This window comes from Hemitrygon akajei, chromosome 5, assembly GCF_048418815.1.
Source record: "Hemitrygon akajei chromosome 5, sHemAka1.3, whole genome shotgun sequence".
NCBI classification, from domain to species: Eukaryota; Metazoa; Chordata; class Chondrichthyes; order Myliobatiformes; family Dasyatidae; genus Hemitrygon; species Hemitrygon akajei.
In genome coordinates, this window is record NC_133128.1 from 116,899,100 (window position 1) to 116,911,386 (window position 12,287).

General features: G+C 40.6%; 1 protein-coding gene across 2 annotated transcripts in view; it reads right to left on the minus strand.

Annotated features, from left to right (window-relative positions):
• Positions 1–12,287, minus strand: part of map3k2 (mitogen-activated protein kinase kinase kinase 2) — a 135,416-nt gene that overhangs the window by 15,466 nt on the left and 107,663 nt on the right. For both annotated transcript variants that reach the window (XR_012098996.1, XM_073046280.1), the window contains exons 10-13: positions 11,608–11,675; positions 7,860–7,952; positions 6,563–6,769; positions 3,950–4,098 (exon numbers count right to left, since the gene is read on the minus strand). Coding sequence is in view for 1 of the 2 variants with exons in the window: in XM_073046280.1 (XP_072902381.1) it covers positions 3,950–4,098; positions 6,563–6,769; positions 7,860–7,952; positions 11,608–11,675 (517 nt within the window). In the remaining variant the exon portion in view is untranslated. The remainder of the gene's footprint in view (positions 1–3,949; positions 4,099–6,562; positions 6,770–7,859; positions 7,953–11,607; positions 11,676–12,287) is intronic.

Here is a 12,287-nt window from a genome sequence, read left to right on the forward strand (position 1 = left end):
CATAAGATTTGCACCTTATTCGTCACTTCTGGAGAACCTTGAGGACAACAATCAAATTATATTTTGTCAACATATTTGTGATGATATTTTGTTTTATGTGCTGTGCGTGATAAACGTTTTGTGGGTGCACTATGATCCAGAGGAGCGTTGCTTTGTTTGGTTGCATATACCTACAGTCATATGACAATAAACTTGAACTTCAACATCATCTCCGAATCTAACACTTTCCATAGCAGCCTGGGATACACTAAAGTTCAAAAGTAAATTTATTATCAAAGTATATACAGTCGGCTCTCCTTATCCGCGAGTTCCACATGCACGAATTCAACCAACCGCGAATCGCGAAAACCCGGAAGTGCTCTTCCAGCACTCGTTGTTCGAGCATGTACAGACTTTTTTTCTTGTCATTATTCCCTAAACAATGCAGTATAACTAGTTTACATAGCATTTACATTGTATTAGGTATTGTGGTAATCTAGAGATGATTCAAAGTATACGGGAGGATGTGCGTAGGTTATCGTGGATCGGGATCGAAAAAAAACCGTAAGTTCACTTACGTTGAAACAGGTACATCCGGTATTATCTAGCGTCAGTTAGTCAAACATTTGTCTTAGTATATAGTATACATTTTACCTTTCTATGGATATAAAACACTTAAAAAACATATGTATTTCGATAATTGAAGCACTACGTTGCTTAGTAATAATTGTAGCTTTCATCGGGGCAGGGCCTTTCTCACTTTATCACTTAAAATTGTTCTGATCGTTGACCAACTGTAGCCTAATGCTTTTCCAATGACCGATGGCGTTTCACCTCTTTCCGATCGCTTTATTATTTCCACTTTATTTTCGATCGTGATCGTGATTATTTTCGTGAACAGAAACACTGTGGATTCAGAGCTCTGCCGGGTCCTAAAGTCCACCGCACTGAGACAGGTTAAATAAGGGACTTGAGCATCCGTGTTTTTTGGTATCTGCGAGGGGTCCTGGAACCAATCCCTCGTGGATAAGGAGGGCCGACTGTATACCATTTACAACCTTTAGATCAATTTTCTTGACTGTATCTGGTATACATACTTTGATAATGTACGGGCCTTGGGGATTTATCTCCCTTTATGTCTACTATGGCATCTAATAATTATTTAATTTTCTCTTAAGGTCTTCTCCACAGCCTCTGGCTCCACACAGTTTGCTTCTTTGGTCCCTAATGGGCCCTGCCCTCCCCAGTTTACCTGCTTAATATATTTATGAAAAGCCTTGGAATTTTCCTTAATATTATCTGCCAAAGATATATTTCATGACTCGTCTTTGCTGTCCAAGTTATCTTTCATAAAAGCACATGCCTACAATGATATATTGGCAGATATGATTAAGGAGAAGGAGTCTTCTAAAGGGTCTCACACAGAAAATGCCAGAGGAACTCAGCAGATCAGTTCCTCCAGCATTTTGGGTGTGTTGCTCTTGATTTCCAGCATATGCAGAATCTCTTCTGTTTATTACGTCTAAATGGTCTCTCTCTTTATTGACATTGACACCACCAACACACCTCCCTCTACGACAGAGACGGGCTCATCCATTTCTTCTCACTATACAAGTAACACTGTCCCCCAACACTGCCCAAACCTTGTCACACTGCTTATCATGCTCACCACTCCAGCAACCACATGGGTAATAACCAGGAACTATGGGTTTAAGTTCACCCACACGATTATGGGGGGTTGTACAAAAGGTATTCACTCGGTGAATCATAATCACAAGAGATTCTACAGATGCTAGAAACCCAGACCAACACACAAAACGCCGGAGGAATTCAGTAGGTAAGGCGGCATCTATGGAAAGGAATAAAGAGTCAATGTTTTGGGCCAAGACCTTTCATCAGTACTGGAAAAAAAGGAAGAAGCCGGAATAAGGTGAGAGGGCAGGGAAAAGGAGCACAAGCTAGAAGGTGACAGGTGAAGTCAGGTGACGCAGAGGCATAAAGTAAAAGCTGGGAGGTGAAGAGTGGAAACGGTAAAGGGAAAAGTTGCATCAACAACCAACACAACCTAAGGATGTGCTGGGGGGCTGCCACAAGTGTTGCCACACATCTCGATGACAACATTCAGCAGAACAAAACCCTCTACCCACTTACCCACACTCACAGATAGGCTTCAAGCCGCCTGCAGGCCTCCAGCAGACTCGCAGGCATTAGGCCCGACTTCCTCAGTGGACACGCAGTCTCACAGACCCACGGCTTCAGAAATATGGCATTAATTTGGTAATGGACTCTTAACTTCACAGTCTATCTTGTTATAGTCTTGCATCTTAGTGTCTACTTTCACTGCAACTTCTCTGTAACTGCAACACTATTCTGCATTCTATTATTGTACCTCGATGCATCGTGTAATGATCTGGTATGTATGAACGGTACGCAGGTTTTTCCCTGTACCTTACTACATGTCAGAGCATTTTTTGGGGTTAGCACATATAGCAACTTAACTTCGGCAACTGATTTCAGCCACCAGTCCTCAGATTTGAATATGAACCATGGATTAAAACTAAAATATAGCTCTGAACAATGGGTTCCTACAAACCATGAACCAAGTTAATTGGAAGACCAGATAATGGTGATTTAAATTTGTCATTTGTGTGCATTTGGGTGTCTGTGGTATGGGTGTAAAGAGTTATGAGGGTGGTGTGTAGTTCAAGAGAAGCATTGTAAATATGGAATTGTCCTGAATTTTTCTTTGATCTTTAGCGTATAAAATGTTGTGTAGTGTTAGGTCAAGCAGGCCCTCTTCCTCTGAAAGGGTCTCCATCTGATGCCTGCTGTCTCTCATTTTGCTGAATAAAGAGACTGCTTCATATCTACCAGCACTTCTCTCCAGTGACTTTGTTCATGCAACAACATTACGAATGGTATGCAAGTTTTTCCCCAAACCTCAGTACACATGACAATAACACATCAATTTACCAGTCCTGATGAAGATTCATCAACTGGAAACGACTTTGTTGTACTTCTCTTTCCAAAACGCATGTTAAAACCTACTTTGAAAAGCCAGGCTTTTAGTGCTGTAGACTGTGACCTAGGCAGCAGGGTTAGTCTAAATTCCACCATTAAGTTCGAGTTTACTGTCGTTCAACTTGTATGCAGCCAAACGGAACAACATTCGTCCGGACCAAGGTGCACAACACAGTACATATAACTCACACACAACACAATTCCAGAAGAATGACATTTAGCATAAGATGCATTTATGACACAAGTTAAAAACGTAAACAGTATAACACTGCTGGTTACGTGATGAGACCTGGGTGGTAAGCAGGCAGTTCAGTAGTCTTACGGCCTGGGGGAAGGAAGTTGTTTCCAATCCTAATGCTACGGTACCTCCTGCCTGATGGTAGGGGGTCAGAGATTGTTGGATGGATGGGAGGGGTCATTGACAATGTTATGGGCCCTGTGTATGTGGCGCTGCAGATAAATATTTCTGATGGTTGGAAGAGAGGCTCTGACCACTCTACCACTAAGGGAAAAGTCAGGGTCAAGCTGTTTTTTTCTTTTACAAAGAGAGTGGTGGGTGCCTGGAATGCGCTGCTGGGTTGGTGGTAAAGGCACATATGTTAGGTGCATTTAGACAGACACACGGAAGGGAGGAAATGGGAGGATTTGGACATTATGTAGGAAGAAGGGATTCGTTGAGCTGGCAATTTGATTATAAATTTTATTGGTTCAGTGCAACATTGTGAGCTGACAGGCCCGTTCCTGTACTGTACTGTTCCATATTCAATGCTCTGGGGGAAGAAGCTGTTTCCATTCTAACAGTCCCTGTTCTAATGCTATGGTACTATGGCCAAGAATGCATAAGATGGGCTGAATGGCCTCATTCTGCACATACACCAATCGGATTACATCCCCACTCGTCCCCCAGCATCCTGCTTCCCACGGCCCTCGTGCCCTGAAGGACTCTCACCTTGCTCGTCTCAGGACTATCCGGGTCGAACTGAACTTGTTTCACTGCCAGCTCTCGCGCTGTGTCCGCATCGTAGCACAGGTAAACCCTGCCAAAGGCCCCCTGACCCAGCAGCTTGCCCAGTCTCCAATTTGAAGGCGCTCTTGGAGCTAAAACAAAAACAGCTGAAAGTAAGTACCCCATAGTGTTTCGTTACATTACCCTCACTTTTGGGTGGTGATCTTTGCAGGCAGTAGTACCAAACCTAAGTATGCCCTTGAGAAGCACCAGAGTCTACAGTGAAGTAGCAACAGCGTGTTGTGCATGGACAGGGCCATGCTGAAAGTACACTTCAGAAAGGGGAAGTGGAGGCAATACACAGCAGGCCTTATTGAGGGATCAGCACTGGAAAGGGTGAGCAGCTTCAAGTTTCTAGATATCATCATCTCTGAAAATTTATCTTGGGCCCAACATTGGATGCAATTACAAAGAAAGCACATCAACCGTCATTAGAAACATTAGAAAGTTTTTTTTGACAAGAAAGCTGATCACATTTTAGGTCATACTTATGCAGAAATAGAGAAAATTCTACAGGATTCACAAACTTTCTAGCGTCACTCTAGCCTCCATGCTCCTCCCATTCATGTACTTATCCAAACTTCTCAAACATTGAAATCAAATCCACATCCACCACCTCCACTGGTAGTTAATTCCACACAAACACCACCCTCTGAGAGAAGTTCCCCCTCAGCTTCCTCTTAACTATTTCACCTTTCACCTCTAGTTCTAGTCTCACCCAACCTCAGTGAAAAAAGCCTGCTTGCATTTAGCCTATCTATATCTTTCATAATTTTGTATGTCTCTATCAAATCTCTCCTCATTCTCCAGCACTCCAAGGAATAAAGTCCTAACCTATTTAAACTTTCCCTTTTACTCAGGTCTTCAAGTCTTGTAAATTTTCTCAGCACTCTTTCAATCTTATTAATCTTTCCTGTAGGTAGGTGACCAGAACTGCACACAATGTTCCATATTTGGCCTCACCAACATCTTATACAAATTCAACATAAGAATCCAAATTCTGTACTTAATATTTTGATTTATGAAGGACAAAAGCTCTCTTTACGACCCTATCTACGGTACCTGTGATACCACTTTCAAGGAATTATGAATCTGTATTCCCAGATCCCTCTGTTTTACAGCACTCCTCAGTGCATGTCCTACTCTGGTTTGGCCTTCTGAAGGGCAACACCTCATACTTGGCTGCATTAAATCCCATCTGCGATTTTCAGTCCATTTTCTCGGCTACTCCAGATCCCACTGCAAGCTTTGATAGTCTTTCTTTGCTAGCTCCATCATAGGTACTAGGCCAGTGAGGACATCTTCAAAAGGCGATGCCTCAAAAAGACAGCATTATTATTAAGGAATCCCACCATCCAGGTCATAACTTTTTCTCAATACAACCATCAATGTGGAGGTACAGGAGCTTGAAGACACACACTCAACTTTTAGGAATAGTTTCTTCCCCTCTGCCATCAGATTTTGAATGGACAATTAACCCATGTACAATACCTCACTTTTTTTTTTCTTTTTGAGCTTATTGCACTACTTATTCATTTTTTAAATATATTTTTCTTATTGTAATGTATAGTTGTTTTTATTATGTACTGCAATGTATGCTAGTGATATTAAACCCAATTCTGATCTGATTCTGTCCATATCATCCACAAATTTGCTGATCCATCAACCAGTTCACTATTATAGATGACAAACAACAATGAACCCAGCACTAAAGACTGATAAATTGCTGGAGTCTACAGTGAAGCATCTTGATAGAGCTTTGTGGGATCCTAGCACTTTGACAGGGAAATGATGAAAGAAGGGGTAATATATTGCCAAATGCGATTTGTATCAAAAAGATTACTTGCTGTACACTTGGTCAATATAATCAGAAGCTTCCAACAATCAGACTCTATTATACCACTAAGCTGGAAGGAATTTACAAGGGTGTTGCTGGGACCCAAAGGACTGGGTTATAGAAAAAGTTTGAGCAGGGAGGGACTTTTTTTCCATCGGACATAGGAAAATAAGTGGTTACCTAATAGCCAGAGGTGTACAAAATCATGAGAGTCATAGATATAGTGAATGCATAACCTCTTTCTTCCCCAGGGTTGGGGAATCAAGAAGTACAGGGCATAGGTTTAAGATAACAGGGAAAGATTTAATAGGAACCTGAGGTGCAAATTTTCACAGAGTATATAGAATGAGTTCAAGACTCAAGTACACAAATATAAATGAGAATGAAAATTTTTTTACTCCGGCTCCGTTGCTGCAAAAAAAAAATCAATAAGATAAAGAACACAATAATTAAAAAACAATGAATATAAATATATAAAATAGCTTATACACATAGATTGATTGCATGTCCATAAGATGACAATAGGCACAGGAGAATCGGTACATAAGGTGACTGACAGGAAATGATAAAGTAGTGGTGGTTGGGGGTGTGGAAGTGATTGAGGCAGGTACTGTAACAATATTTAAAAGATACAGGCAGGTACATGGATAGGAAAGGTTTAGAGGGATATGGGCCAAACATGACAAATCAGACATGCTTAAGTTAATCATGAAGCTTACAACGGCTAGGCGGACTGATATCCATAACAGACAGGGTAGGATTTTCAATGTCACTTCCCCTTCGCCGCATCCTGCTGTCCTCGTACTCCGGTGTAAAGACACTGCTCCCACTGCTGGTGCTCAGAGACAGTTCTGTGGGACTAAAGTTAACCGGGGAACGGAAAGTGTTTCCATGAGTTCTTCTGGCCCTGGGAAAAGTTTTGCGACCTGCAGCGAGAGGCAAAGGGAGTGTTAGCACTGTACGTTGCAGTCAGAAGGGAATGGAATGTGAGGTAATGGGTTGTTCCTGCAACCACAGGTGTGCTTGAAAGACCCAACACAGAAACAGTGCTATAACTACCGGTTACCAGTCCTTCCTTTTTTTCTCCCATTTATCCCACCAGCCCCCAACCGCATCTCTTTTCCCTCACTAGCCCTTTCAATCTGTCCATCTCTCACACACTCCTCCCTCCGGTTCCCCTCCCAACCTCCTTCCCTTTAACCCGTGGTTCACTGGCCTGTCCTATCTTCTCCTATCCTTTGTTATGTCCATTGATCACCAAATTCTGTCATCTTTCCCATTCTCTCCTCCCTCCCTCACCTGGGTCCAACTATCACCCCCCATTAGCTCCAACCTCCCCCCACCACCACCACTTCTATAATGATCATCTCCTTTCTTTAAATCAGAAGAAGGGTCTCAACCTGAAACATTGACTGCCCATTTCCATAAGACCTTCAGCCATTGAATCTGCTCCACTTTAAATACACCCAAAGACTTGGCTTTCACAACCATCTGTGACAATGTTTCACTGTGACTAAACACAGTTTCACTGCCCTCTGGCTAAAGAAAATCCTCCTCATCTCTGATTTAAATGGATGTCTGTCTATTCTGAGGCTGTGTTTCTGAACCCAAGATACAAAACATACTCTTCACATCCACTATCAATGCCTTTCAATTTTCAATAGGTTTCAATGCGATTTCCCCTCTCATTCTTCTAAACTCCAGGGAGTACAGGCCCAGAATCATCGAACACTGCTCGTACGTTAACCCTGCCATTCCCAGCATCATTCTTGTGAACCTCCCGTATTTCCCTCCATAGATGCTGCCTGACCCGCAAAGTTCCTCCAGCATTTTGTGTGTGTTGTTCCAGAAAGAATCTGGCTGGAGTTGGAAATGAGGAGTTCAAATCAAAGATTCCCATTACCTCGGAATTACTCTGTCTGAAACAGAGAGGTTAAACACCTGACCCTGACCCGCTGCTGAGGAATCAAGAGGTTAAAAGGACTTGTCACCTACTCAGGTGTGGTCCATACTCACCGTCAGTGTAGTCATGGTGCTGATAGGTAATGTGATATCTTCGTGGGTATGTTCCACCCTTCCCAATTTTATCAAACGTTGGGATATCACAATCTGCAATAAGCAGAAAACATTAATTTGGTTTATCTTGAAAACCAAGTCGTCTGTGATTAATGACTACTCTGTACAATAACGATTTATGCTATTCTATTCTGTTCTGTGTTCTATTGCACAGAATTCTCCTCTAAGCATATCCTCTCCCTTCTTCCTGTGCTTATCCAGATTTCCTTTTACCTACATTAGAAACATCATAAAAAGCCAACCATTTGGTTCCTCAAGCCTGCTTCCCCATTCAAAAAAACCATGACCTCAGCACCATGTGTCTGCACTAACCCAATACCCTGACTCACCTAGTATTGAAAAAAATCTATCAATTTCCATGATTCAACCATTCCTCATATTCCACATTCTCCCATTCTCAGGATAAAGAAATTTGTACTGGAAATTCTCTTCTGGATTTACCAGTGACTGACCTACAGTTGTGATCCTTCAAAAAGTCTGGGTCATTTGTCAAGGACCACACAGGAACCTTACCCATGTCATGGCTGATACCATGCCAAGACGTTCACTTATGCTTTGATGGTAATTGTGGGTGCAGTTCTGGTCACCCCATTAAATAGGAAGGAAGTTGAGGCTTTGGAGAGAGTGTAGATGAGGTATACCAGGATGCTGGCTGGATTAGATAATATGAGCTACAATGAGAGGCTGGACAAACTTGGGTTGTTTTCTCTGGAGCGGCAGAGGCTGATGGGAGACCTGATAGAGGTTTATAAGCTTATAAGAAGGATAGAAAAATTAGATAGTCAAAGTCTTTCTTTTCCAAGGTCAAAATATCTAATATCAGAGGGTAAACATTAAGGAGAGGGGGACAAGTTCAAAAGAGATATGTGGGTAAGGTTTTGTTTTTTTTTGTATAAATTTTTTATTCGATTTTTTAAGATAATTACATGAAATAGAATAGTAGAATAATGATATATATCAGCCCTCCCTCCTCCCCTTAACCCTCCCCCCTTAACATCCTTATCTAAAGAGAGAAAGAGAGAATGACTGACTGACTGACAAACTGGATATCGGAAGATCCCTACATGCTCCATGGAATTCAAAATAACTTTAATATATATATTTAATCCTATCTTTTGTAAGTAAGGGCGCCAAATTTTCAGAAATATGTCATATTTATTTCTTAAATTATAAGTAATTTTTTCAAGTGGAATGCAGCTAAAAATTGCATTATTCCAACGGTCCATAGTTAAATATGAATCTGATTTCCAAGTAACTGCAATAGTCTTTTTGGCTACTGCCAAAGCAATTTTTATAAATTCTTTCTGATATTTGTTCAATTTGAGTTTTGGTTTTAACTCTTCAATATCATCTAATAAAAATAATATTGGGTTATATGGAAGTTGTATTCCAATAATTTATTCCAATAAAACTCTTAAATTTATCCAAAAAGGTTGAATTTTGGCACAGGACCAAGTAGAATGTAAAAAAGTACCAATATCTTGATTACAACAAAAACATCGATCAGATAAATTTGGATTTAATCTATTTATTTTTTGTGGTGTAATATATAATTGATGTAAAAAATTATATTGTACTAATCTAAGTCGGACATTTATTGTATTTGTCATACTGTCAAGACATAGTCTTGACCAATTTGCTTCATCAGTTTTAATATTCAAATCAGTTTCCCATTTTTGACTTGACTTATGGATTCCTGGTTTAATTGTCTGTTTTTGAATCAAATTATACATACAAGACGTAAATGTTTTAATTTTTCCTTTTTGAATTAAAGTTTCTATTTCATTAGGTTTTGGCATTAACATTGTATGACCCAGTTTATCTCTTAAATAGCTCTTTAATTGAAAATAACAGAAAAGAGTGTTATTTGATATTTTATATTTATTTTTTAATTGAGCAAATGACATCAATATACCTCCTTCAAAACAATCTCCTATATATCTAATCCCTTTTTGAAGGTAAGGTTTTGTTTATATACACAGAGAGGTGTTTAACAGACCTGTAGATAGGCATGGAATCGAGGAATATGCTCACTTGCAGGTCCCAATCAGTTTGGATTTGCAATAATAACTTCTCCACAATCTCCATCAACAAAGATGCACCATGAGGATGAGTGCTTAGTCCGCTACTCTAAATCACTTTATGATTATGATCTTGAGGCTAACCACAGCTCCAAAACCATATTTAAATTTGCTGAGACATCACTGTCATCGGCTGAATCAAACGTGGTGATGAATCAGCATATAGGAGGGAGACTGAAAATCTGGCTGAGAGTTGCCACAACAACATTTTGCTCAACGTGAGCAAGACCAAGGAGTTGATTATTGACCTCAGGAGGAGGAAACTGGAGATCCATGAGCCAGTCCTTATTGGGGGATCAGAGGTGGAGAGGGTCAGCAACTTTAAATTCCTCGGTGTTATCATTTCAAAGGAACTGCCCTGGGGTCAGCATGTAAGTGGAATAATGAAGAAAGCACAGCTACATCTCTACTTCCTTAGAAGTGTGGGAAGAGTCAGCATGACATTTAAAACTTCGATAAACTTCGATAGGTGTGGAAGAGATTACATCCTGATACGAAAACACCAATGCCCTTGAATGGAAAATCCTACAAAAAGTAGTGGATATGCCCCAGTCCATCATGGGAAAAGTTCTCCCCACCATTGAGCACATCCACATGGAGCACCATCACAGGATAACAGGATCCATCATCAAGGACCCCCTTCATCCAGGCCATGCTCTCTTTTCACTGATGCCATCAGGAAGGTGATACAGGAGACTCAGGACTCACTTTCAGGAATTGTTGTTACCCATCATCCATCAGGCTTTTGAACCAAATGGAATAACTTCACTCAACTTCACTTACCCCAACATTGAAATGTTCCCACAACAAATGGACTAACATTCAAGGACTCTTCATCTCATGTTCTCAATATTTAAATCTTATTTGTCTATAATTATTATTTCCTTGCTATTGTATTTGTACAGCTTGTTGTCTTTTGCACACTGGCTGAACACCCAAGTTGGTGCAGTCTTTCATTGATTCTGTTATGGTTATTATTCTATGGATTTATTGCATATGCCCACAAGAAAATGAATCTCAGGATTGTATATGTAAATTGATAATAGATTTATTTTAAACTCTGAATTTTCATTAAAATTAATGAGTATTTCCAGTATCTGCTTCTCCCATAGAACACAGACCAGTACAGCACAGGAATAGGCCCTCCAGTCCATGATACTGTGCTGAACCAATTAAGTTAGTAATCGAATGGCCAACTAAACTAATCCCTACTGCCTACACAATTGTCCATAACCTTCCATTTTCCTCATATTCATCTGCTATTGAAATGTCTCTACGACCACCCTAGGCAGAGCATTCCAGGCACCCACATCTATCTATGTAAAAAAAACTTGCCCTTTACAGCTTCTTTGAAATTAATCCCTCTCACTTCATATGCATGCCCTCTTGTATTAGACATTAAAACCCTGGGAAAAAGATACTGTCTGTCTATTCTATCTATGCCTCTTATAACCTTATAAACCTCTATCAGATCTCCCTCCGTTTCCGCCACTCCAGGGAAAACAACACAAGTTAGTCCAACTTCTTGTTATACAGATCTGCAATACTGTGTTGGTTGTGCACAAACGTACAGCACCCAGCTCATTCCAGAGTAGAACAAAACTCACCGGAATAGTCCTGATGATTATCCGGATAACTCTGTGCCCTAGGCATTCGAGCCTTGGGATAAATATCACTGAAAGGCAAAGTGAAATGTTAGATTGCCACCCTGTTCAATTCAGGTAAACAATTATAAAATGGATTTTTAATTCAAAAATCTCAGACCTTCCTGCAGTCTAACCTTTCTAAAGCTCAAAAAAAGGATCCTGAAAACATCTCATAACATCTGAAGAACTATCCAAAGCTGAGCTGCTGTTGGATTAAGGTGTAGAATTGCTTTGTAGTTTAACCTTCCTGTGCTTGCTTGGATTTTTATATAATTGGGATCACAGAGACATGGCTCCAGGGTGACCAAGGATGGGAGCTCAACATCCAGGGATATTCAATATTCAGGAGGGATAGACAGGAAAGAACAGGAGGTGGGGTAGCATTGCTGGTTAGAGAGGAGATTAACACAATAGAAAGGAAGGACATTAGCTTGGAAGATGTGGAATCGATATGGGTAGAGCTGCATAACACTAAGGGGCAGAAAACGCTGGTGGGAGTTGTGTACAGGCCACCTAACAGTAGTAGTGAGGTTGGGCATGGCATTAAACAGGAAATTAGAAATGCGTGCAATAAAGGAACAGCAGTTACAATGGGTGACTTCAATCTACATATAGATTGGGTGAACCAAATTGGTAAGGGT